This window comes from Bombina bombina, chromosome 2, assembly GCF_027579735.1.
Source record: "Bombina bombina isolate aBomBom1 chromosome 2, aBomBom1.pri, whole genome shotgun sequence".
NCBI classification, from domain to species: Eukaryota; Metazoa; Chordata; class Amphibia; order Anura; family Bombinatoridae; genus Bombina; species Bombina bombina.
The window spans coordinates 1,143,634,006-1,143,661,835 of NC_069500.1; the positions used below are offsets into that span (position 1 = coordinate 1,143,634,006).

General features: G+C 36.4%; 1 protein-coding gene across 1 annotated transcript in view; it reads right to left on the bottom strand.

The window, feature by feature from the left end:
* Positions 1–27,830, bottom strand: part of LOC128647450 (probable ATP-dependent RNA helicase DDX60) — a 728,313-nt gene that overhangs the window by 414,040 nt on the left and 286,443 nt on the right. The window contains exons 22-23 of the mRNA XM_053700236.1: positions 21,662–21,766; positions 11,789–11,917 (exon numbers count right to left, since the gene is read on the bottom strand). Coding sequence (XP_053556211.1) covers positions 11,789–11,917; positions 21,662–21,766 — 234 coding nt within the window. The remainder of the gene's footprint in view (positions 1–11,788; positions 11,918–21,661; positions 21,767–27,830) is intronic.

A 27,830-nucleotide genomic window follows, 5' to 3' on the forward strand; every position in this document is an offset into this window, starting at 1 on the left:
GCCACTCTTGGACCTCTCCATACAATATACAAAGCTTTAGCAGGTAACATGAAATAGGAGGGGAACACTCATGGATCCCTTATAATGAACCTATTTTTATTTTTTTCTCTTTATGTAGGATATTCCCCTAGGGACTTGTTAGAAATATGAGCTGAAAATCTACACCCCTGATAACAGGATGTGGCCACTTATAGGTCACTTGATCCAAATACATGGCTACACAGGGTATAATGAGGGGATTGGGGCTTTAGAAGCGCAGGGTATTAGCTTCTCACACCTCTAGTGTAATACATTTTTAAATTTCCCCCATCCATTCTAGTGTCACATGAACCTTAAATACATAGATTGGAAGATATGCTAGCAGGACCCCTATTGTACCCAGTCTGCAGATTGAATCTTAGTCCCAGAGAGGTGCTCTAATCTGATAACAAAACCCAAGAAGGGCGTAAGAACATGGTTTAGTATATTGGGGTGCAAAGTGTTAATTATAGTTCCCTTTGGTCCTGTCATGAGTAGGCTAGCAGACACGGATTAAAGAAAAAGGACTGTTATGATATGCTAAGGTTATCTACACCATAAGGATTAGTTAACAAGAGAGAAAGATGCTTCAACTGTGATTGCCCTGAGGCTGGTTACCATATAGTTGGCTCAGTTACTTGTCTCATCCATAGTTGAAGTTGTTAGTGAGGAGGATGTTAATACGCAGTTTAAATAAAGAGCATATATATGTGGTATATTCGAGGTATATAGGTTATGTAGGTATAGTTATCTTGCCAAGCTCCCTGTACCCAATTAATACCTGCCCGCAGAGGCCCCTAGTATAGTCAATAAGATGTGCCATGCTGTCTCGGCCGCTGACAGCACAGCCAGGAAGTATTAATAGGGGAGTCCCCGTAACCTGGCATACATACCGGGTTTGTCTCGGCTCTAGTAAGTTAAATTAGATATGATCAGAAAAAGTCAATAAGTGCCCCCATATTTTAGTAGAAACTATAAAGACAAGTAAAATGACTCTGTAAATACATAGTAGGTAGCCCCCAATATAAGATATTCTGGCTATGATAGCATGCAAATCTGGAAGGAGGGGAAAAGGGAACACAATAGATGTATCTGCCAGCTCCTCTCTTACACTAATATCAATTGAGCATGAAACCATATGCTTAACATAACTGGATTTTGGACCGCAATAGGGGTAATATATAATGATCTAGTGGCATGGAAATGGGGCAATCTAAACAATATATAGACATGTACATAACATATAAACCATGATATCTAAACAGAAAAACAGTTGGTATAACAGAACATTTACTAGCCCTCCAGATATCTGGCTCGGGGTGCCATCATTAGGGCATAAATTATTCTAGCCAGGGAGAATTAATAGTGACCTGTTTGTCCTCAAAAAAATGTTATAAAGATCTAAATAAAGAGGTAGCATAGTGGGTAATAGAGTCTTATGTCCAGTTGTGTTAAATTCCAGAATGTGTCTATACCATGTATGCTGCTGACATCCGTGCACTGGAAAAAATTATTCATCTGATTCCGGCTTTAGACTGGACCCTTGTAGACAATCGCAGCATCCACCAGGGACCCTCAGCAGTGTCTCCAATTGTGAAAGACAACAACCGGAGCCATGAGTCAAACTCCCCATTGATTCTCCAAGCCACTTGTCTCTCCGAGATAGGACCTGTGACCAACCTCCTGATGTGCCATCTCTGAGATGTGGGTATGAACTGATGCGGTATCCTTGTCCATTTTCACCAGGTCCGGAAAAGCCTCCACGTTTATTACGGTCTGCACTTGAACCGTATGCGGTCTCAGGGTACACACCGAGGTCTTTCCAGACACCGGGTCCCCTCGACTGTGATCTCTCCTCGGCGGCATAAAACCACCCTCATGATCATCTGTTGGCCAGCATGCTGCTACGGGTAGAGTCTTTTTTGCAGGACTTGCGGCAATGAGGAGATTGTATAGCTCAACCTGCAGGGCCTGACTGTGGAGCTCCATAAGTTGTATCATTTTGCGCTCCCATTTGTCTATGGCCTCCATCTTTAGTGCTAGCTATCAGTTTTTAAAGTATGTTAATTCCTTATTGACAGAATGGATGGTTCTGTTCTGAACGTAAAAGAGGTGTTTTTAGTAGAACTAGTCTACTTTGTAACCCAGAAGACTGGGGGGGACTATGCGGTAGCCCTAGACACACGGCAGCTAGACTAGTGGGCTATGTTTTTACAGGACCATATATAGATAGACCCGCATGGCTTTCTGAAGAGCGTAGGTCAGGTATGCCGTCAACTATCAACCTCAAAGTCTCTTGATAATGATGTCCTTATTATCTGTGCTCAAGTGAACCCATATTAGATGATTAATTATGTCTAAATATTGTATGAATAAAATTGAGACCAGGAACTTCACCAAGACGTGTCCTGCCGCTTCAGAAGTTGGCTCCGCCCCCTAATTGTTTTTATTTTTGATAATTTCGTTTATTATTTTTTGTGATCTTGGTGTTTTTTATTTTTCGTAATTTAGTGTTTATTACTTATTGTAATTTTAGATTTTTTTAAATTTTTTCATAGTGTTAGGTTTTTTTAAATTTGTAATTAATTATGGTAGGTTAATTTATGGTTTAAACTTCGGTTTTTTATTTCACAGGTGTTTTTTTATTTGTTTAAATATAGTTATATTGTAATTTTAATTAATAAGTTAGGGGGTGTTAGGTTCAGGGGTTAATAGTTTAATTTGGTGTTTTGCAATGTGGGGGGCCGGCCGGCAGTTTAGGGGTTAATAGGTTTATTTAGTGCCGACGATGTGGGAGGTCTGAGGTTTAGGGTTTAATAACTTTATTATAGTGGCGGCGATGCCGGGGAGCGGCGGTTTAGGGGTTAATATATTTAAATAGTGTTGGCAATGTGGGTGGGCGACAGATTAGGGGTTAATAGGTTTATTTAATAGTCGTGATGTGGGTGGGCAGCAGATTAGGAGTTAATAGGTTTAATATAGTGTTTGTGATGTGGGAGAGTGGCGGTTTAAAGGTTAATAGGTAGTTTGTGGGTGTTAGTGTATTTCGTAACAGTTTAGTTATGAGTTTTGTGAAACAATTTTGTTTCACAAATTCCATACCTACTGGTCTTAGATGGCATTATGGATCGTGCCGGTATAGGCTGTAACGCAAGCATTTTGGCCTCACAGCACAACCTGTGATACAGGCGCTATGAAAATCCCACACAAAAATGTAATTTTTTTGAGTGTGGAATGGACGTTGCTTTACAGGCTAAAATGCTTGCGGTATAGTTATACCGACACGATAATATGCGTTCCTGGCCATTCCAGCATAATGGCCATTTTTTTAGCGTTAAAAGCCGTACCGCACTGTAACGCAAAACACGCAATCTAGGTGATAGTGTGCTAGGTTACAGCATTAGGCTATTTGACCAATTATCTGTATGAGTGCCCTTTTCCTTTTTATTCTTATAAACTAAAAGATCTTTTCTTTCCATATTTGAAACTTCTTCTATTCTATATCCAGATCCCTCTATGCATTATTTTTTTCTAAAAAGCGATTCTTTAAATTCATTGCTTTCTTTTCATATTTTTTTTTTTACAGTATATTCTAATTCTAAGAAACTGTCCTTTTGGTATGTTCCATGTCTTTTGATGACAACTCAGGGTTTGGGAAAGTAGCGTTAGTGAAAGCAGAATACTAACTGTGTTCTATCCGCTTCCATCTAAGGTGGAGGATTACTCCAGGCAGTGTACATGTACTGTTGCTACTTTGGTCCCCTATATGACAAGCAAATCTGTGCATTTGGCATTTTTATGTATTTTATATGTTTTAAATAAATATTTTGTACCAACTTTTCATGGGAGATACTGTTTGCCTACCAGTATAAAGTGGGTGTGCGCACTAAATAGAGCTTAAAGGCACATAATACATAATAATAAATCACTTGAAACTGATGCAGTATAACTGTAAAAAGATGACAGGAAAATATCACCTGAGCATCTCTATGTAAAAAAGGAAGATATTTTACCTCACAATCTCCTCATCTCAGCAGAGTAAGTTCTGTGTAAAAAAAATATACTTCAGCTGTTGCTCAGTTGCAGATAAAAAAAAATAAAAAATTAAGAAATGAACAGCAGCCAATCAGCATCAACAGTGCTGAGGTAATGAACTCTTTTACTGTGATCTCATGAGATTTGACTTAACTCTCATGAGATTTCATAGTAAACTTCCTTAAACTGAATAGGAAAATAAGATGAGTGTTCACAAAAGTTCACTCCCTTAGCAGTCCCAGGACAGACATACTGATTTGCTGATTAGAAGTTCTTTACAATGGGATGTGGCTACTGAGGAATTTTTGAGGTAAAATATATTTATTTTTTACATAGAGATGTTCAGGTGATATTTTCTAGTAAGCTTTTTATAGCTATGCTGCATCACTTTAAAGTTTTTCAACATTTGGGTATCATGGCCCTTTAAGGTAGCTCTATTCCATGTGAGTAGAAAATCTGCTTTTAATATTTGGATATCACCAAGTGAAACTTCACTATGTATATTTTGTTATTTTGAGACACTGGCTATTGGAACATTATAATTGGAGATATTTCACTATATGGACATATCCTTTATATAAATTGACATATTTGATATACATATATATGTATTTTTGGTTTATTGTTCACATTTATTATTCACATTTATTATATTTTAATTTTCATCTTGTGATTTTTATCGCACATTTATTGTAATAAAAAAGTGTAGAGAGGTAGTTTGCGGTAGGGGAGTAGATTTGACAACATTTTTTACTACTAAGGAACCCACAAGGAGTTCTTTGCAAATTAAAAGAAGGTCTTTTTCCAAAACACACTTCCCCCTGTAATTGGGGGACCATAACAAACTCTGTATCCAGTGTTACTTTCACCTGATTATATTATAATTTCTGGAGACTTGACATAAATAGCATTCCAGATCTATGCCTTGACATGAGACAGCAATCAGGAAAGTTCCTCTCTGGCTTCTTCTGATAGAGAAATATTGTGTGAATAAGAGGAGACTGTAAGTAGGAAATCTTTAAATATTGCAGTGTTTTGTAGTGTAGTGGAGCTGGGAAAATAGCTTGGATAGAAGAAGATAACAGGCCTATACTCTAAGCCATTCTAAGTTCATAAAAGGAAGAGGATTTTTTTTGTAAAATTGAAGCAATTTCTTTTATTTGTTTACCTTGATCTTGGGAAGGCTTGATATAGTGGATATCCTATCTATCATGAAGCCCAGAGAAATTGGGGAATGGGTAGTAAATATAACCTATTTTTCACTGATTATGACAAATTCAAGATGTTGACTTGCTGATTGGTGGATAAATTCATCCACCAATAAAAAAGTGCTGTCCAGAGTACTGAACCAAAAAAAAAAGTCTAGATCCATTATTTTTCAAATAAAGATAGCAAGAGAACGAAGAAAAATTGATAGTAGGAGAAAATTTGAAAGTTGCTTAAAATTGCATGCTCTATCTGAATCACGAAAGAAAAAATATGGGTTCAGTGTCCCTTTAAGTACACCATTTTGTGGCATAGTTTAAATAGGATATATTTTAGATATTGTTTTTTATGGATTTTGAGGGTACTTTCTAATTAGTGTGTGAATGCATGTATGCAAATTCAATGCACATTAAGTAAATTATCATAGCAAAGTAATAATTAGGCCCTGATATTCAAAGATTCTCCAGCTTGAAGAGAAATTGTAGTTCAGACTTCACAAAGGCTGAACTCACCGAATTTTCAAAAGAAAAAGGGTGGAACGCTCCAGCTTGGCGAGATCTCCCTCGTTAATGTATGTGAAGCAGAGACAAGCTTAGTGCAATATAGTGAAGGGAAAAGGTACTGGGCCTGAAAAAGGAATTATTAAGAGTGAGGGGTCAATACGCTCGCCAGTCATCGCTGCAGCGAGTCTACTATCAACGATCTTATTTATCAACATGTCTGTCAAATACACACGTGTCAAGTCCGACGCGATAAGCATCGGACTGTTGATAGATAAGAGTCATTGATGTTGCGTATATCCTCATCTATCAATTGATCTACCCTGAATGTCCATCAAATGAAGATAGTTTTGTCTTCTTTTTTCAACTTTATTTATACCATTTCATTCCTGTCCATGAACAAGCACATTTCTCTAAAGCTAATCTTTTATTTATCATCTATTAATGTCCTCGAAATAGCTATATTTATAACTTAACAAACAATTAATATCATAGAACTGTACCAGTGTATATATATTTATTTGAAAAAAGGTTCTGTCTTACTTTTTATACTCAATTTTATATGATTCTTAATGTTCAAATATGTACCTATCTCTTTGCACATGCTTGTGTATATATACAGTATATATATATATATATATATATATATATATATATATATATATATATACATACAGTATATATATGTATATATATATATATATATGTTTTATTTCTGATATATTTTGTGAAAACACATTTACATGTCTTATTCATCTTTTAATTTATTGTCATTCACAAATGATGCTATTTCAAGTGCTGGCCCAGTTTTTGTGCTACACCTGTGTATTGTTTCCTGATTGGAGTCTCTATTTTAAGACCAATAAAACACAGGTGTTAAAATCATGGGCTGGCCTTTTAAATCTTAAATTCTAAAACAGGTAAAGAGAAGGAATCAAACAATGATAATCGGAAAACATTATAGAGGATATTATAGTTTCTGCTTTATCAGAATCATGTCAGTTTAATTTTATGTAGACTATGACTTTCTTCTTAAGATTATATTAAATCAAACATCATTTGCAGATTTTATTTGTTTATAATACTCTTACAAATGTTGACTAGTTATGTATTTTCTGATTATTAAATTGTCCGATCTTTTTTGGTTATTTTCATGTGAGAACCAATTGTTGATGATGTGAAAGTGACAGCTATTGTATGTTCTAGCAATTATCATACACAATCTAAAAAATGTATCTTACAATTTTCGACAGTTGATTTGATATCCTTATAACACTGTTTTTTGTGTCGTCGAAAGTCACTATATCCCCTTATACATATTCCCTGCGTCATATTCATCCCAGATATGCGGTATGAGCGGCCCATCATCTCATGAATGTTATAATCCATTTTTTGTTGTTTCTAACAGTAACTACTACTGCAACACCAATTACACCAGTGTTCACCAAATTGATTTCGTTATAGTGAGTTGAAAATTTATGTTAATTTTTTATTCGTTTAGTTAATCATGTGATTATGCTTTCCCAATAAAACATGGTTGATCATTTACTTATTTGGTTGTTATTAGAAGTTGCAGTATTGCGTGGAAGAAGGAGCAGAAATGTTGTGAGAGTTCTTTTAACTATGGAGTAGTTGTTCCATGTGTTAAACATGACGCAAAAATGTATTAACAAATGAAGTTATACTCTTTGGTAATCTAAATGTATTATGTAATATCTCTTTTGTTCTCTTTTACCCCTATATGTTTGACAGCTTCTACTAGTGAAAGGAGTTCATCCCTTTCACTCAAAGAATATAGACCAATTCTTGAGAGAAATACTCTTGGCACTCTTATACGTCTTTGTTGACACATATCTACTTGTGCAGCCTGTTGCTGGTTTATCAATCTCCTCCTTCTGTGTCTAAAAGGTCAGGGACTGTGATCCTTTCTTTCATTCCTGTATAAATAATTTGTCCCCTTGCTTTGTAATAAACTCTACGACAAAGAGATGAAACAAAACCCATAAGTAGGGTAACGTCTCCCTACTTGATTTTATTTAGTAATAAGGGCAGATCTTAATATATTTTATTATCACAAAAGGTTAAAGGGACATGAAACATTTTTATTATACTCCATGATTCAGATGGTTCATTAATATCCTCCTTCCATGTCATAAAAGTATAGCAAATTTAGAAATATTCTGCATGTTCATTATTAAATGTCTGCAATGAAAAACAGTATAGAACAACACCTTTTCAGACTCCCATTGATTTCTATGACATTCGCGGCCTCAAAAGTGGTGGTTTGAAGGGATAGGTACGCTTGGTCGGAATAGACACGAGCGTACATTTGGAATGTTTGATTAATTGGTGAGAGGGTCAAATAGACTCAAATGTGAAGGTGGATCAGCAGTAATACACTCAAATAGAGTCTAATGTGAAGGCGGATGATCTGTATTACACTCGAATAACGAAAGCAACGATTTGCATCGGATTGATCTCACCGGAGCATATATTATGTCGAACATTTCAACATTGACGCTGTGTTAACTAGGGCAGATCAACTTTGCGTCTAATTTGACGCGGACTTCCAGCGCATTCACAGTTAAAGCTTTGATAAATTGGCCCCTAAGAGGACAATCTGGTCTGTTGTTTTTAAAGTGCTTCCTGCTGAAAAAGATTGCTGACAGAAGGAGAAATAAAATAAGAAAAGGGTTACAGAAGGAAAATAATTCAATTCAAGACAGTGGTCTGCATCTCTGTTACCCATGCCTATATTACTGAACTTGTAAACAAGAATACACCTTTGTTTTTGTAAGTGCACAAACACTTTGAAACGCACTGTAGTGACCGTGTTTGGATTAAGCGTGCGTAAAGGCACGTCGCTATCAAATCCAATTACGTAGGCACAATTTTGTTTGAAGGTTTGTTTGCATTTGTATGATTCTGTTTTAAAGCCCAGTTATGAAGATGCTAGTACTGTTGGAGACAAACACGACAGAGTGAGTGTGACTTAGAATCAAGTATTAAAATTAAAGCACTCCATTTTGTAGATGTTGGTCTCCAGATGTCACTATTGAAATATGCCTATCATGCCATGAACAAAGGGAGTCTTCGAATAGACCTTTACTGTAACATTAAGAGGTGTAAATGGACGAATATATCCGTCGATTTTTGGTTACTGCCCAGTTTCTATTTTGACAACAAGTACTTTACACAATTCAAGGCCTTTTTGAAAGCTTTTCTGTTGAAAAGGTGTTTGCAGCATCCACAAAGCACTGATAGATTGTGCTCTACTCCAATTTAAAGGGACACTGAACCCAAATGTTTTATTTTGTGATTCAGATAGAGCATGGAATTTTAAGAAACTTTCTAATTTACTCCTTTTATCAATTTTTCTTCATTCTCTTTTATCTTTATTTTAAAAGCATGAATGTAAATCTTAGCAGCCAGCCCATTTTAGGTTCAGCACCATTAATAGCGCTTGCTTATTGGAGGCTTACATTTGCCCACCAATAAGCAAGCATAACCCAGGATCTCAACCAAAAATGGGCCGACTCCTATGCATCACATTACTGCTTTTTAAATAAAGATAGCAAGAGAACAAAGAAAAATTGATAATAGGAGTAAATTAGAAAGTTCCTTAAAATTACATGCTATATCTGAATCATGAAAGATTGGGTTTAGTGTCCCTTTTAATGTCTTGATAGAATGATGTATTCAAAGCAAAGCACCTGAATTTTGTGGTGTTGTACAAATAAATAATAACAATTATTATAACATGCAGTTGTGTTTTGTAAAATTAACTAAACTTTTTAAGTGCTGAAAACATACGTGTAATGGTTTACTGCACATACATTATTGATACCAACAATTAGACACAGTTAGTAATGGGTGACTAGTGCATGCAACCGATAACTGTGAAGAATATAGCAATGTTAAAGGTATATAATACTCATATGCTAAATCACTTGAAAGTGATACAGCATGATGGTAAAAAGCTGACAGGAAAATATCACCTAAACATCTCTGTATAAAATGGAAGCTATTTTACCTCAAAATTTCTTCAGCTCACCAGAGTATGTGCTCTGTGAACAGTTATACTTTAGCTGCTGTACAGCTGCAAGTTTAAAAAAACAAAACATTAGCCAATCAGCATCAGCAGTGCTAAGGTCATGCATTTCATTGCTGTGAGATTTCATAGCAAAATTCCTTAAACTGAATAGGAAAATAACATGACTGCCTCCACGTGCACACTCTATTGCAATTCCTGAGACTAGCATCCTGATTGACTCCTTAAAGTGATAGGAAAGTCAAAATTAAACTTGCATGATTCATATAGATCATGTCATTTTAAGACACTTTTAAATTCACTTCTATTTTCAAATGTGCTTCATTCTCTTATTATCCCTTGTTTTAAAATGAATACGCACATATCATAAACCAGTGGGAGCTGTTGCTTATTGTTGCCTGCACACATTTGTCTCTTGTGATTGGCTAACTAGATGTGTTCAGCTAGCTGCCAGTAGTGCAATGCAATTCTTTCAGCAATGGATAACAAGAGAATGAAGCAAATTTGATAATAGAAGTAAATTGGAAAGTTGTTTAAAATTTTATGATCTATCTGAATCATAAAATACATTTTTGGGGTTTACTATTCCTTTAAAGTCTCTTTACAGTGGGTGTGAATACTTAGGAAATTTTGAGCTAAACTTCTCTTTTTTGACATAGAGGTTCAGGAGATATTTTCTAGTCAGCTTTTTACAGCTATGCTGCATCACTTTCAAGTGCTTCAACATTTGGGTATAATGTCCCTTTAAGTCTGGAGTCTGCACTTACACTTTTATGTGGATATGATAAATCCACAATTTTCTGAATTAATTTACAGAAAAAGGGGACACAGTAAAAAAGGAAAGTACTTTGCAAAGTTTAAAACTTCTATTAGAATGAATTCACAATCATTACTGAAAAACTCTAAGGGATTTATTTGATTATGGTGAGACACTTGGTAGCTCAAAAGGGAACATTTATTCAAATGTAAGTCCTGCAGTAAAGCATGGTTTACTAGCATTAATAGAAATAACTGATCCACAACAATGCATGAAAGATTGTATAGTCGAAACATTCACATACTATCATGATTGGAACTATTTTGAACACTAATTGCATTTTGCGTTGCTATGACAATGATGCCTCAAGAAGGTATCTTATTGTATATATGTGTGGGTAAGTTTTAAAGGTGCCGTGTGAAAATAAACTGTGAAGTCTACATTTTTAAAATTATGGAAACAACAAGGAATGGAGAGAGGCGCCGTATGTATGAATCAATCAACAACTGTAGAAGTGTACAAAGATAGTACAGGGTACTCACATTCTGTGAAGGCACTCCAATGTGCCAATAGATGCAGGCTGGTTTTCAACAATATTAAAAACAACAGCTCATGCTGTTAAGTGCATAAACAAATCATGCATGAGCTGTTGTTTTTAATATTGTTTTTACTTTGTATTAAAACAAATTTTTAACTATATATTCTCATTGCTGGGTGCATTATTCTATGCTACCTTGGGGCGCTGCCTCTCCTTGGAATCCGGTGTTTGCCTGTATCAGCCAGCTGGTTTGCTGTTGAAAACCAGCCTACATCTATTAGCACATTGGAGTGCCTTCACAGAATGTGAGTAGCCTGTACTATCTTTGTACACTTCTACAGTTGTTGATTGATTCACACATACGGCGCCTCTCTCCTTTCCTTGTTGTTTCCAGAGCTGTTGACCGTTTACGGTGAAGTTTGAGTGCTGCCTTTCCATCACGGACTCCTGCTTATTCAGCATATCCATATCTTCCCTGATCACCATAACCATAAAGGACTACCATTGAGACGGGTGAAAAACTTTATATTATTAGCCTATTGTTTGGCTTGGTTACTAAAGAGACAGTATTGCCCTTGAGAGTTTGTTTTTAAACTGAACCCTACATTTAGCGCCCCTTATAGGGTCCTAATCCCTCATTTGGTGCTGTTTATTTTTAAAATGATGGTATTTTTCTTTCTTACCTTTTCCTTGTTCCCATTCTTAATCCAGTTAATTAATTCTTTCTTCAAATCATCTTCATATTGTTTTGCATCATTTTTTGTAATCGCTATTTTGTCCTTAAAATGTAAATATTGTTCTGGATCCAATTCCTATAAAAATACAAATGTTATATATTTTGTGGTACACATCTATACTATAATCGCATTTGTAACACGTCCGTCACCAGTTGCGCACGCATCCTCAAAGGAATGTTGGCTGTGCGAGGCAGCCAAAAGAATGTTATCTGTGCGCACAGCCAAAAGAATCCACCTGGATGCAACGAAAAGGGCAGGTGGAATCTTTCACCACCCTGCCATTTTCGAAATCCACCTGGATGCAGCATAGGCAAGCCTTAAAAAAGAACAAAAAACAAGCAACCACCCGCCCAAAATAACGAAAAAACATGTAACCGCCCACAAGAAATAAATAATAAACACGTAACCCGCCAGCACAAAGTATGACAAAAAAACTAACCTCCTGCACGAAGTATTAACAAACACTTAAACGGCAAACTACCACATCACAAAATAATAAAGTAATTAACCCGCAAATAACATAATTAAAATATTAACCCCTAAACAGCCAACCCCCCACATTGCAATAAACCTAATTAACCGCCAACCCCCCCACAATGCAAATAACTAATTTAATTATTTAGCCCCCTAAATTAACCCCAATACTAAGTTACACTTAAATACAACCTAACATTAAATAAATAAATAAAAAACTCTAAAATTACAGAAAAAAATAAACAAAATTATCAAAAAATAAAAAATAAACTTAATTCCTATGAAAATAAAAAAGCCCCCACTAAATAAAAACACCCCCTAATCTAAACTAAACTACCAATAGCCCTTAAAAGGGCTTTTTGTAGGGCATTGCCCTAAGTTAAAGAACTCTTTTACATTTAAAAAATACTAAGTCCCCCCTAACAGTAAAAAAAAACCCACACACCAAACCTCCCAAAATAAAAAAACCTACCACTAAAAAAACCTAAACTACCCATTGACCCTAAAGGGGCATTTGTATGGGCATTGTCCTTAAAAGGGCAATCAGCTCTTTTACTGCCCTTAAAAGGGCAAACAGCTCTTTTCCAGCCTGTTAAATCCTTAATCTTAAAAATTAAAAAAAAATAAACAAAATAAAAAAATCCTAAAACTAAGCCCCAAATAGATACTCACCGTTACTGAAGTCCGGCGGAGAAGGTCTTCTTCCAGATGGCTCCATCAACTTCTATCTTCATCCGGAGCGAAGGCGGCGCGGAACAGAGGTGCAGAGCTGGCTTCCCTGATGCATGGATCCTCAGCGGCGGCGGTCCTTTGTAGCGTAGAGGCTCCTCTTCATGCGATCATCTGTTACACACTGAAGATTGAATGCTAGGTACCCCATATTTATTGGGGTACCTTGCATTCTGATTGGCTGAAATTTTGAAGTCAGCCAATTGGATGAGAGCTACTGAAATCTTATTGGCTGATTTGAACAGCCAATAGGATTTCAGTAGCTCTAATCCTATTGGCTGATTTCAAAATTTCAGCCAATAGGAATGCAAGGTACCCTAAATTGAATGCAGTACCTTGCATTCAATCTTCAGTGTATGACGGACATCGGATGGAGAGGAGCCTCCATGCTGCCGAGGAACGTCGCCGCCGAGGAACGCTGCTCCGGATCCGCACATCGGGGAAGCCAGCTCTGCACCTCCGTGCCACCTTCACTCCGGATGAAGATAGAAGATGATGGAGCCACCTGGAAGAAGACCTTCTCCACCGGACTTAAGGAACAGTGAGTACCTATTTGGGGCTTAGTCTTAGGCTTTTTTTATTTTTTGGGGTGGCTTTATTTTTTAAATTAGGGTTTTATGGGGCTGGAAAAGAGCTGATTGACCTTTTAAGGGCAGTAAAAGAGCTGAATGCTTTTAAGGGCAATGCCCATACAAATGCTCTTTTAGGGGCAATGGGTAGTTCAGTTTTTTTTAGTGTTAGGTTTTTTTATTTTGGGGGGCTTGGTTGGTGGGGGTTTTACTATTACGGGGTAATTGGTATTTTTTGTAAGTAAAAGAGATGTTTAACTTAGGGTGATGGCCTACAAACAGCCCTTTTAAGGGCTATTGGTAGTTTAGTATTAGATTAGGGGGTGTTTTTATTTTGGGGGGATTTTTTATTTTTATAGGGGTATTAGTATAGGTTTAAATTTTTTTTATTTTGGATAGCTTTATTTATTTTTTCTGTAACTTTTTTATTTTTTTGTAACTTTAGCTTGGGGGTTTGTATTTTTAAAACATAGACTTCTCTCTGGGCATAGTTATATATAAAGTGATACATGGATATTAGCATGATTTCAAAACATAAGATGTATCTGATATGGATGTTTTTAATGCATGAGGTGACACCAATTATATAACAAGTGATATGTAGATTTTATTATGATTCTGATGCATTTTGACCTATATCCGATGTAAGTTGCTAAACAAAAAAATTATTGAGACATCTACTTTTTTGTAGTGTCTTAATTTTAGCAGCCAATTTATATGTGACCCACAGGATATTATTGACGTCAAAGGTAATTATGAATATTTTAACATTATTCTTTTCACTTTTACTGTATACAGTGTATATGATAAATATGATATATATATATATATATATATATATATATATATATATATTTTAATTCCCAAATCCAGAATTCCATATAGGTATAGATAGATAGATAGATAGATAGATAGATAGATAGATAGATAGATGATAGATAGATAGATAGATAGATAGATAGATAGATAGGTAGATAGATAGACAAGTCACAACTTTATTATATGCAGATCATTTATTAATACTAATGTCTAATACAAAAGAAAATGTCCCCAAATTAATACAAATAGTTCAGGAGTTCAGTGCCTTTTCAGGGTACAAAGTTAACACAGCCAAAACTGAAATGTTCTGGCTAGAGAAACAAAAAGACTCTTATTCAGGATCCCAGTTTAAAGAAGCTAAAGAAGAATGTACTTATCTGGGTATTAAACTCTCCAAAGATAGCAATGACTGGTATAGGCTTAATTATCCCCCAATTTTTAGTAAAATAACTAATAACTTCAAAAATTGGGCTAAATTTAAATTAACCTTAACTGGTAAAGCAAACTTGATAAAAATGATTATATTCCCCAAACTTTTTTATTTAATGCAGAATATACCTATGATGATAAAACATGAAGATTTAATGTTATTTAAACAGAGAGGTCTTCAGTTTTTATGGGGAGATAAACGAAAAGCTATTGCCTATAAAACATTATCATTATTTAGGAATGTGGGTGGATTGGCGTTACCAGAAATAGAAATATACAACCTAGCAGCTATTTCAAAGATAGCGTTAGACTGGCTTAATGAAGCCGATTATTATGCTGCACGAATCATGGAGGAAAATCTGGTACACCCTTACTCTCTCCCGGCTCTTCTCCATTGTAAATCGAGAAAATGCCCCTCTAAAGTTAAATAAATCCCAGTAATTTATAATGTGATTTTCGCCTGGCAAAAAGTATTGAAAATGCTAAACATTAATTTTAGTTATGCCAAATACTTGACTATCTCGGGGTAACCCTAATTTTATTCCAGCACTTAACTCCAAAATCTTTGGAGAATGGGCAATAAAGGGTTTAAAATATATATGGCAACTTAGAGAAAATAGCACAGGAAGAGTTAAATCATTTCTGGATTTAAGGCAAGAATTTGGGCTGATAAATAGACAATTCTATGCATTCTTACAAATACGGCATTATATTCAGACATCGCTTTTTGATGGACCTGAAGAGGATACATGGGGTTCTATAAAACCAGTCCTAAACCTTTATAAAATAGGTAAATACTCTATCTCATTATTATACAAAACAATCCTGTCCTTTATAGGCCAACAAAAAGTATAAAAGATTGCCCAGGCGTGGCAAGTCACAACAGAGGTTATCCAGAAAAGCTTCAAATTAATAGACTCTGCAACCTTTTCATCGTCATGGAGAGAATCGCACACCAAATTGATAAATAGAAGTTATATTATCCCTAAGATAAAAGCACATTGGAGTAAGGAAGGTGCACGTTGCCATAAATGTAAGGCATTAGAGGCAGATATTCACCATTGTTTTTGGAGCTGCCCCAAAATTAAAAAATTCTGGTTTAAAATAAATTATTGGGCAAACAAAGTAAATGGTAATCAATTTAAGATAATAGAAAATCATGTTTTTTTCTTAATAGACGGACAGAAAGAAGCCCATTTTCAAAGTAGCCGCCAATATAATGCTATAATTATGGTAGGCAGACTATTAATTTTGAAATTTTGGAAATCAAATAAATCGCCTAATTTAATAGAATTTACCCAAAAATTTTAAAACCAGATTATTATGGAACAAATGGACACCTCCAATTATTCAGAAAACCAGATTAAAGGTTTTTTTTTTTAAATGGAATAGTGTAATTTTAAGATATACAATAGAGATACAAAAACAACTTATTGCACCATTTAGGGGCACCATGTATTTGGAATTAGCTTTAGCAGATAGAGAATTTCCAGATTTTAGACAGGAGGGGGTAAGTGGCAAGTGTTGGATAGTGGGGGGTTTTCTAATCCCTTTTTTTTTTTTTTTTTTATTTGTTTTTGTGCTTAAAATTTAAACCATTTGTATAAGATATATGCAAGTTAGGTTGTAAAGGTACATGGAAAGCCCTATGTGCAAATTTAAAATTGTTGGTGGAAATTTAGGGTATTTTCTATATATTTTAGTATATAATATTATATGGGAATCAAAAATGTAAGATTTATGTTTTTGAATTATCTGCCGATTCTGTTTTGCAATATAAATTGGTGAATAAAAATTATATTTAAAAAAAAAAAAAAGATAGATAGATAGATAGATATTGTGTGTATATATACAGTATATACAATATATATATATATATATATATATATATATATATATATATATTTAAAAATAAAAAGAACATTTTCTTTGATGTAAAGAACATACAAAACCCTTCATATTTTTTACTCCTGTTAGGTTTTGTGCTTATGTATTTGCTCTAAACCTAACAGGAGTTACATTAGGGTGCACAATGTATTTATTTAAAAAAATATATATTTAAAAATATTATTAATAAAATATATAATTATTATAGAGGTTCTTAAATATTATAATAAATCATAATATTTAAGTATATAATAATTAAAATATGTTTTATTATTTTATATGAAATATATACATTATGCACCTTAATATAATATAACCCTAAGTTAGTTATGAATACTTTAAATTTAAATGTTCTTTTTATTTTTAAATATATGTTTCTATAAATATCTGATATCTATACCTATATACCTATATTAATATATACAGGTAAATATAGAAATATAATATATTTAAAAAAAAACTAAGAACATTTTCTGCTGCTATGTGAAAAAAATAGAATGTAAAATGTATTTGATCCAAAGTGTATATATATATATATATATATATATGTGTCTTTATATGTATATACCTGTGTACAGTATATATGTGTTTATATGTTTATATATGTATGTATATACATATATAAATGTATAACTACACGTGTGTGTATATACTGTATATATATATATATATATATATATATATATATATATATATATATATATATAAATTCATACACACACACCCATACACATATTTAGACATGTATACATTATAGCCCTTTCTATTCAAACACCTTTTAACCCTTAAACAAAAAAAAACAATATTTATATGAATCATTTTTATCACATAGTGTATATATGAGTGTAACACTTTATGGGGCATATTTATCAAGCTCCGTATGGAGCTTGATGCCCCGTGTTTCTGGTGAGCCTGCAGGCTCGCCAGAAACAGCAGTTATGAAGCAGCGGTCACAAAGACCGCTGCTCCATAACCTGTCCGCCTGCTCTGAGCAGGCGGACAGACATCACCAGACATCAGGTTGATTGACACCCCCTGCTGGTGGCCAATTGGCCACGAGTCTGCAGGGGGCAGCGTTGTGTGTTCAGCGAGGTCTGGCGGACCTGATCCACACTGTCAGATCAGGTCCGCCAGACCTTGATAAATAGGGGCCCTTGTCTCCACTCTCGCTAACCCAATGCACATAAATTTAGTTTACGCTTGAGCAAACGCAACTGTTTTCAAATAATACACAGGCAAGTTTGCGGGTGCTCGTTATTGGATATAGATTTGTTGAAAAGGCGAAGATGGAGAAGGTAGCTGACGGTATTCTCATAAAACTTTGGGGCTTGGTTAGGAGTCTGAAAATCAGAGCAATGTTATTTAAAAATGATCCCTGATGAAGTGCTCTTGTTGAGCAGGAAACGCGTCGGAGAGCAGCATAATCCCTGTGTGTTAGGGTGACTCCACTGAGAGTATGTGCTTGCTACAGTTTTTAATATAACGAAATAAAGTTTGTATTTTTTACTTTTTACTCCATTGTGCAGCCTCTATTCTTCCTATTTTTTGGATTTTTTAATTTAAAAATAAGCAAAACTATACATTTAAAAAAAAACAACTTTATGGGCTATATAAATAGATCATCTACAAAACATTTATGCAAAGAAAAATGAGTGTATAATGTCCCTTTAAATGTACAGTATTTATACAGTATTTAATTTATTTTTTATTAAAAAGTGTATATATATATACAGGGAGTGCAGAATTATTAGGCAAGTTGTATTTTTGAGGATTAATTTTATTATTGAACAACAACCATGTTCTCAATGAACCCAAAAAAACTCATTAATATTAAAGCTGAATAGTTTTGGAAGTAGTTTTTAGTTTGTTTTTAGTTATAGCTATTTTAGGGGGATATCTGTGTGTGCAGGTGACTATTACTGTGCATAATTATTAGGCAACTTAACAAAAAACAAATATATACCCATTTCAATTATTTATTTTTACCAGTGAAACCAATATAACATCTCAACATTCACAAATATACATTTCTGACATTCAAAAACAAAACAAAAACAAATCAGTGACCAATATAGCCACCTTTCTTTGCAAGGACACTCAAAAGCCTGCCATCCATGGATTCTGTCAGTGTTTTGATCTGTTCACCATCAACATTGCGTGCAGCAGTAACCACAGCCTCCCAGACACTGTTCAGAGAGGTGTACTGTTTTCCCTCCTTGTAAATCTCACATTTGATGATGGACCACAGGTTCTCAATGGGGTTCAGATCAGGTGAACAAGGAGGCCATGTCATTAGATTTTCTTCTTTTATACCCTTTCTTGCCAGCCACGCTGTGGAGTACTTGGACGCGTGTGATGGAGCATTGTCCTGCATGAAAATCATGTTTTTCTTGAAGGATGCAGACTTCTTCCTGTACCACTTCTTGAAGAAGGTGTCTTCCAGAAACTGGCAGTAGGACTGGGAGTTGAGCTTGACTCCATCCTCAACCCAAAAAGGCCCCACAAGCTCATCTTTGATGATACCAGCCCAAACCAGTACTCCACCTCCACCTTGCTGGCGTCTGAGTCGGACTGGAGCTCTCTGCCCTTTACCAATCCAGCCACGGGCCCATTCATCTGGCCCATCAAGACTCACTCTCATTTCATCAGTCCATAAAACCTTAGAAAAATCAGTCTTGAGATATTTCTTGGCCCAGTCTTGACGTTTCAGCTTGTGTGTCTTGTTCAGTGGTGGTCATCTTTCAGCCTTTCTTACCTTGGCCATGTCTCTGAGTATTGCACACCTTGTGCTTTTGGGCACTCCAGTGATGTTGCAGCTCTGAAATATGGCCAAACTGGTGGCAAGTGGCATCTTGGCAGCTGCACGCTTGACTTTTCTCAGTTCATGGGCAGTTATTTTGCGCCTTGGTTTTTCCACACACTTCTTGCGACCCTGTTGACTATTTTGAATGAAACGCTTGATTGTTCAATGATCACGCTTCAGAAGCTTTGCAATTTTAAGAGTGCTGCATCCCTCTGCAAGATATCTCACTATTTTTGACTTTTCTGAGCCTGTCAAGTCCTTCTTTTGACCCATTTTGCCAAAGGAAAGGAAGTTGCCTAATAATTATGCACACCTGATATAGGGTGTTGATGTCATTAGACCACACCCCTTCTCATTACAGAGATGCACATCACCTAATATGCTTAATTGGTAGTAGGCTTTCAAGCCTATACAGCTTGGAGTAAGACAACATGCATAAAGAGGATGATGTGGTCAAAATACTAATTTGCCTAATAATTCTGCACTCCCTGTATATATATATATATATATATATATATATATATATATATATATATACTTTTGTATATTACATCTAAACATTAGTGCATTAAAATTGGTTGTATTTATTTATAGATGTTCTTTATTTTATTTACAGGAATTTATATGTAATTGCAAAGCCATTCTATATAGGTCATAAATAAGGCTAAACATGTTCTTCAGCATTGTAGAGAAAACCATAGGATAAGGTATTTATATTGCTTTTGTGGCTCTATAAACAGACCATTGCTACATCTTGCAATATGTAATTAACTGGCTGCAGCATACCATTGTAGTGACACAGGTGTAATAGCTTGCAAGTAGCAAACCTTCAAGTTAAGAGTTACGGAACAATTCCTTTTGGATATGGTTTTTTTAATATCAGATCCTCATACTTTTACTTGGTGGTGGTGTTAGTTTAGAGGATGTATTAAGTATGGTAGGGATGGTCAGGTTACAGTGCTGATTATTTATAGTGAATTTAGATCAGAGATCCTTTCAGTCGGGAGCTGGGGGGTATTAGGTTTGTGGGTGCTTGCATTGGGTATATCACTGAGTGGGAGGAGACTCCTTTGAGTAACCTTTTTGCCATGTACTTAATGCATTGAGGGCATCACCTCAGAGGTAGCAGATGTTTGTGAGGTGGTAGCCTTAAAGGAAGTATGTTCATGGTGGGAGTTGCAGAGGGGGACTGCCTTAGAGGTAGGTGTTTATAGTTGTTGCAAATGAGACATACATGTAGTTGTTGATGCTGATGGGCTCATGGATGATCTAAAGACTGTGGGGGGGTGAGTGATTGTATTGGAATGGTGAAAATGGAGAAAAGCTTTTGGAGGTAGGTGTAACAGGTAGTTAGAAACTAATGCAGAGGAGGATACTGATGGTTCAGTTGGTAATAATGTTCAGAGTTGTTTTTAATAGTAAAGGATAATGATTGCTTATTGGTTTACTATTTTGATAGGGTGTACTGTACAGGGATGATGACAGTATTTTGAAGGTCTTGGAGTATGGGGGTGCTTGTGCTTTATAGTACTATTAGTTTATGTCTTGGGGTAGTTGGGAGGTTAATGCTGCATACATAAGACACTGCTGTATATTTAATCCAAACAGTACTAATACTAGTGCTGGGATTAATTTTATACTACTTTGAATTTTGATTAAACTTCTCTACTATGGACTTAGATACAGGAAATCCAGATGTTACAAGACAAATATCTATAAGGGACATTAAACACTAAATACATTTTATGATCACAGTATGTTGGTTATTCCCTATCTCCTATAGTCATGGGTGCCACCATGTTGAAATCTGCCTTCCAGTGCTGACCTGTTTAGGGTCCATTTAAGTATATACTGTTGAAAATATGTAAATATATAAAGCCATAACTTGATGTGGGGTTATAATACTATTTTAAGTATAGGACAAGTTTTAAGAATAAGTAAAAGATTTTAAAATGGTGACTGGAATCTACCCCTTCGTTTGGGCAACTATTTAAAAGGCTTACTTGAAGATACAGATTAAATCTGTCAGGATATTTATTTGTATACTTTTCTATGATACAAAACAAAATTTACAGCTTTTTATGTGTGAATAAGAAATGCTTGTCTTACCTCTTTGTTGGGCCAATCTGCCCATGTGGTCACCATAGTATCATATAGCTGTATGCTTTCTCGAGGACTAAAATCGAGATCTCTTGGAATTCCATATTTCTCCATCTAGAATAAATTCAGCAGTTGTCACTTTATTCAGGCTGGTTCACTTTTTAAATATAGTAAGCAATGTAATTCACATTTGAATGATTTACTTTGGAGATAGGAAGTATCAAATACAGTGTTTTTTATCTGAATATGACTTGTTGAAGGGGTTTCAACTCTATTGTTTTTTGCAATCCACTTTAGACGCTGCACCTGAGTAAATAATGTATACACTACAGATGTGTATTTGGGTAATTCAGCAGATAACGCGTGGGAAAATGGTGGTCACCAGCAACATTCAGCTGTTTTCAGAACCAGATTGTAGTATGCTGCACTTTCACAACAAGAAATCCAGCTCCGAAAAGAGCTGAATGCTGCCGGCAGCTGCCATCTTTCCCATTTGTTAGCTGCTAAATGACCCAAATAACACCATTCTAACACACTAGTATGCTTGTGGTGCATAGGACATAAAATGATTATGGACCCAATGATAAAAGCATTGTGGCAATGACGATATTTAAAAAAGGATAGAACTTGCATTCGAGATTAATTGTTAAAAAGGGATGAACTCAGTGTTTAAGGGCAGCCTTGACAAGAGGCATTTTACTATACATTAAAGGTGTAATATACAGTATCTCACAAAAGTGAATACACCCCTCACATTTTTGTAAATATTTTATAATATCTTTTCATGTGACAACATTGAATAAATTACACTTTGCTACAATGTAAAGTATTGACTGTACAGCCTGTATAACAGTGTAAATTTGTTGTTCCCTCAAAATAACTCAACACACAGCCATTAATGTATAAACCATTGGCAACAAAAGTGAGCACACCCCTAAGTGGAAATGTCCAAATTGGGCCCAATTAGCCATTTTCCCTCCCCGGTGTCATGTGACTTGTTAGTGTTACAAGTTCTCAGGTGTGAATGGGAAGCAGGTGTGTTAAATTTGGTGTTATCACTCTCACACTCTCTTATACTGGTCGTTGGAAGTTCAACATGGCACCTCATGGCAAAGAACTCTCTGAGGATCTGAAAAAAGAATTGTTGCTCTACATAAATATGGCCTAGGCTATAAGAAGATTGCCAAGACCTTGAAACTGAGCTGCAGCACAGTGGGCAAGACCATACAGCAGTTTCACAGGTCAGGCCTCGCCATGGTCGACCAAAGAGGTTGAGTGCACATGCTCAGCGTCATATCCAGAGGTTGTCTTTGGGAAATAGACGTATGAGTGCTGCCAGCATTGCAGCAGAGGTGGAAGGGGTGAGGCTCAGCCTGTCAGTGCTCAGACCATGCGACGCACACTGCATCAAATTGGTCTGCATGGCTGTTGTCCCAGAAGGAAGCCTCTTCTAAAAGTGATGCACAAGAAAGCCCGCAAACAGTTTGCTTAAGACAAGCAGACTAAGGACATGGATTACTGGAACCATGTCCTGTGGTCTGATGAGACCAAGATAAACTTATTTGATTCAGATGGTGCCAAGCATGTGTGCTGGCAACCAGGGGAGGAGTACAAAGACAAGTGTTTCTTGCCTACAGTCAAGCATGGTGGTGGAAGTGTCAACATGTACTGTGACATACTGAAGTAGAGCATGACCCCCCCTCTTCAGAGACTTGGCCACAGGGCAGTATTTCAACATGATAAAGACCCCAAACACACCTCCAAGACTATCATCGCCTTGCTAAAGAAGCTGAGGGTAAAGGTGATGGACTGGCCAAGCATGTCTGCAGACCTAAACCCTATTGAGCATCTGTGGGGCATTCTCAAACGGAAGGTGGGGGAGTGCAAGTTCTCTAACATTCACGAGCTTTGTGATGATGCCATGGAGGAGTGGAAGAGGACTCCAGTGGCAACCTGTGAAGCTCTGGTGAACTCCATGCCTAAGAGGGTTAAGGCAGTGCTGGGAAATAATGGTGGCCACACAAAATATTGATACTTTGGACCCAATTTAGACATTTTCACTTAGGAGTGTACTCACTTTTGTTGCCAGCGGTTTAGTCATTAATGGCTGTGTGTTGATTTATTTTGAGGGGACAGCAAATGTACACTGTTATACAGGCTGTACACTTACTACTTTACATTGTAGCAAAGTGCCATTTCTTCAGTGTTGTCATATGAAAAGATATAATAACATATTTACAAAAATGTGAGGGGGTGCACTGTAAATAATCTGTAAATAATAATAATTTTGACAGTATTGAACAGAAATACAGTTTACATGTGGCAACCTAAACTCAACCCCTTTTGTTACAATGCAATAGTGAATCTAGGACATGAATAATACACCTATATAAGTTGGGGGATTGTGAGTATATTGTACATATGTATAAAATGTATCCTTTATTTGAATTCTATTGTAAAATGCCATAAGATGTATTTTAAGTCTTGTCGCTTTTGGCATGTTTGTTTCTTCTTTTAGGAAGATTTCATGTTCTAGATATTAATATTTCATAGAAGATGGTAGCCATGGCTTTCTAGTTTTATTATTAATATAATTATCAGTTATTTGTAGAGCGCCAACAGATTCTGCAGCTCTTTAAACAAGGTTTTATATGCAAGGTAGCATTAATGGGAGACAAATGGGTAGAGGGCCCTGACAAGAGTTTCACTGTTGTAAACAGCTCTCATGAAAGTGATCTAAAAAACAGCTGGGTTCATATGCTTACATGCTAAGGGGGTTCCAGGGATGAAAAAAAAGGAGCAAGGCAGAGCGATCAACAAGATAGGGGCCAGTCTGAAGAGGTCTTGTAGATGGAAATGTGAAGAGGTAACAAGAGAAGAGGAGAGAAGGAGATCATGAGGAGACCAAAGGGGATGGGAGGGATAGTATCTGAAAATGAGATCTGACATATCAGATTTTGTTTTTTATTTTGGTGGTAAGAGGAAGCAGTGAAGGAATTGTCAGAGAGGTACAGTAGATGAGGAGTGATGTGTAAGGAAGATCAGCCTAACAGAAGCATTCATTATGGATTCTATAGGAGAAAGACAGCAGCTAGGAAGACCAGAGATTATGAAATTGCAATAGTAAAGGTGGGGAATGGTGACAGAGTTTATTAAAATTTTAGTTGTTTTTTGTGTGTGGGAAGTGGCGAATTATAGAGATGTTTTTAAGGTGGAAACAGCTGGAATTGGATTGGATGTGGGGAGTGAAAGAAAGATCTGAGTCATATGTGACCCCAAGACATCGGGCATGCAGGGTGGCTGTCACAATGTTATTATCAACAGTTTTAGAAAGGTGTGGGATAGAGATTTTGGAAGAATGGTGAAAATAAGGAGCCCAGTTTATCTAAAGATAGTGAGAGGGCATTCAGGATGAAAATTAGAAATACAGTTAGTGACACAAGTTAGCAAGGAAGGGGACAGGTCTGGGGCAGAGAGGTAGATTTAGGTATTAGCAGCATACAAATGACACTGAAACCTGAAAGATGATGTATACAATTGAGAATAGAAGGGGATCAAGGTCTGAGCCTTGTGGTACCCCAAGAGAAAGTGCTAAAGGGCAGAGAATGTGCCAGAGAAGGCTACATTAAAGGTGCAGTTAGCAGATACCAAATGATTGGAGGATTTTGAGCAAGAGAGGGTGGTCAGCAGTATCAAAGGCTGCAGACAGATCAAGAAGAATTAACATTGAAAAGTGACCTTTCAATTTTGCTGTAATTAGATAATTAGTAACCTTAAAGATTGCTGTCTCTGTGGAGGTTTGCAGGCGAAACCCAGATTGCAATGGATCGAAGAGGGAGTTAATGTAAGGAAATATGGTAAATATGTATATACAAGCTTTTCTAGAAGTTTTGAGGCAAGAGGAAGTAGGGAAAAAGGACTGTAGTTGGATGGTCATTTGACCACACTGAATAGCCTGAGGAAACAGCCCCTGAGAGGATGAGAAATGCGTTGCTTTGTTTTTAAATACACTTGGTGCTGTATGTATTATTTTCACGCTGGTTCATGGAGTTTTGGTGAGGATTCTGTTTGCCAAGAGAGTGGTCTACTGGGCGACTGAGAAGTCCCAGCTTGCTGTTACTTCACCTGGAGGTACTTTTTGTAAGTGTGACCTTATATTACCTTTACACTTGATTGAACTGTACTAGGCTATGGTAGCCCTTTTCTTTATGTAACTTTCTACAGACACCTTTGATGTATTGCTGACCAAGTCTGCGTCTATGTGCCGTGCGTACCTTCCTCAGTGATGTGGACCACTACAAAGTTCCAGTCTGCCCCACTAGCACCATTGGGTGCACTGCGTTTGTGAGTACCCATTTTCCTATATTCTAATATACTTCTGCCTGACGGTACTAGGCCATGTTGGCGCCTCTGTCTCTTTTTTTCTTCAGAATTTCGCTTCCCAGGGATTGACCATCCTTTATCAGAGAGCAGCTACAACATTCACTATATTTTCACTGTATTTTTTTATCCTTTTTTGTCTGGTTATATTCAGCAAATATCTGTTTTGTGATATATGGTTGTGTTCTTATTTTATGATTATATTTTTATATGTATATTTTATAGTAACTAATATTCATATATGCTTTTAGTAGTATATAATTAGGAAGCGCCCCCTATGGGGTTGATGCCTAGTTGCATTTTTCCTTAAAGGGACACTATACCCAAATTTTTTCTTTTGTAATTCAGAAAGAACATGCAATTTTAAGCAACTTTCTAATTTACTCCTATTATCAATTTTTCTTCGTTCTCTTGCTATCATTATTTGAAAAAGAAGGCATCTAAGCTTTTTTTTGGTTTCAGTACTCTGGACAGCACTTTTTTATTGGTGGATGAATTTATCCACCAATCAGCAAGGACAACCCAGGTTGTTCACCAAAAATGGGCCGGCATCTAAACTTACATTCTTGCATTTCAAATAAAGATACCAAGAGAATGAAGAAAATTTGATAATAGGAGTAAATTAGAAAGTTGCTTAAAATTTCATGCTTAATCTGAATCACAAAAGATATTTTTTGGGTACAGTGTCCCTTTAATATTTATTTTCTGATTTGTCTAAAGACCTAAGCTGTTGCTCTAATCATTATACCAGATCAGAGCACCAACCCCACCTTCAAACTGCGAAACATCCACTGAGCCATGGACACATCACAAGCTATCCACAAGTCACCAAAGCTACTCGCGTAACCTGAACATGGAGAAGCACCAAAACCTCAAGACCCGAGGACTAACCCCAGATCCCAGATTTTGCTCCCACACCAGACCAGCCCGGCGACAAGCAGATCTGACAAGCAAGGGAACAAAAAGACCCCAATCTCCGGCCAAGAAAAAGGACAGACTGGGACAGACCTAGCCACCCCAATAGAGTTCGGGTGCCAACCCAAATAGGTCCCTCAATTAGGAACGCCCAAGAGAACCTCAGAGTTGAACGGAGAAATGCAGTAGATTGCCATAAGACCCAGCACGATACTAATGACAGTCTCAACACAGAGACTTTAATCTCCACAGATGGAACAGAACAACCCACTATAGGGTAAAATACCCATTCCAATTACCTGCCCACAAGACAGGACAGCCAACCTTCCGAGAAAGGAAATTCCACCTCCTAAAGGAGAACAAAATTACCCTTCAAAGGGGAGAGCACAGAGAACAATAGCGCACAAGCCCCAAACAGGAAGCTGTAGCCTGATGAAAACAAAAGCTGAATGAAAATCATCCAGACACCACGAAACACAGAACAACTCCCAATGAAGGAGAGCACCCATCATTCAAAGGACAGGACAGACCAAAAGGAGTGTATCCAAAAACGCACAGATCCTGACCAAGCTGCAAGCAGCTCAACTAACTAGACCATAAGTCATAGCCAATGTTCCCTGGAAAAACTGGAATGCACTGAACAAGCCACAGGATCAAAAGGTTCCGGACATCCGGAAATATCCAAGACAAAAACACAAATACCCCATCTGAAAACAGACCTCACAAGGGAATGACCAGACTAACCCAGAAAAATGGAAAACAAGAGTCACTCCAAAATTCCCAACTTAAAGGAAGAGAACAACCCTTGTCGGAGTCCAGCACTCCAAAAAGAGCTAGAACACAATAGAGTCGCTACAAGACTCTAGAGCCCAAAAGGCGTGCA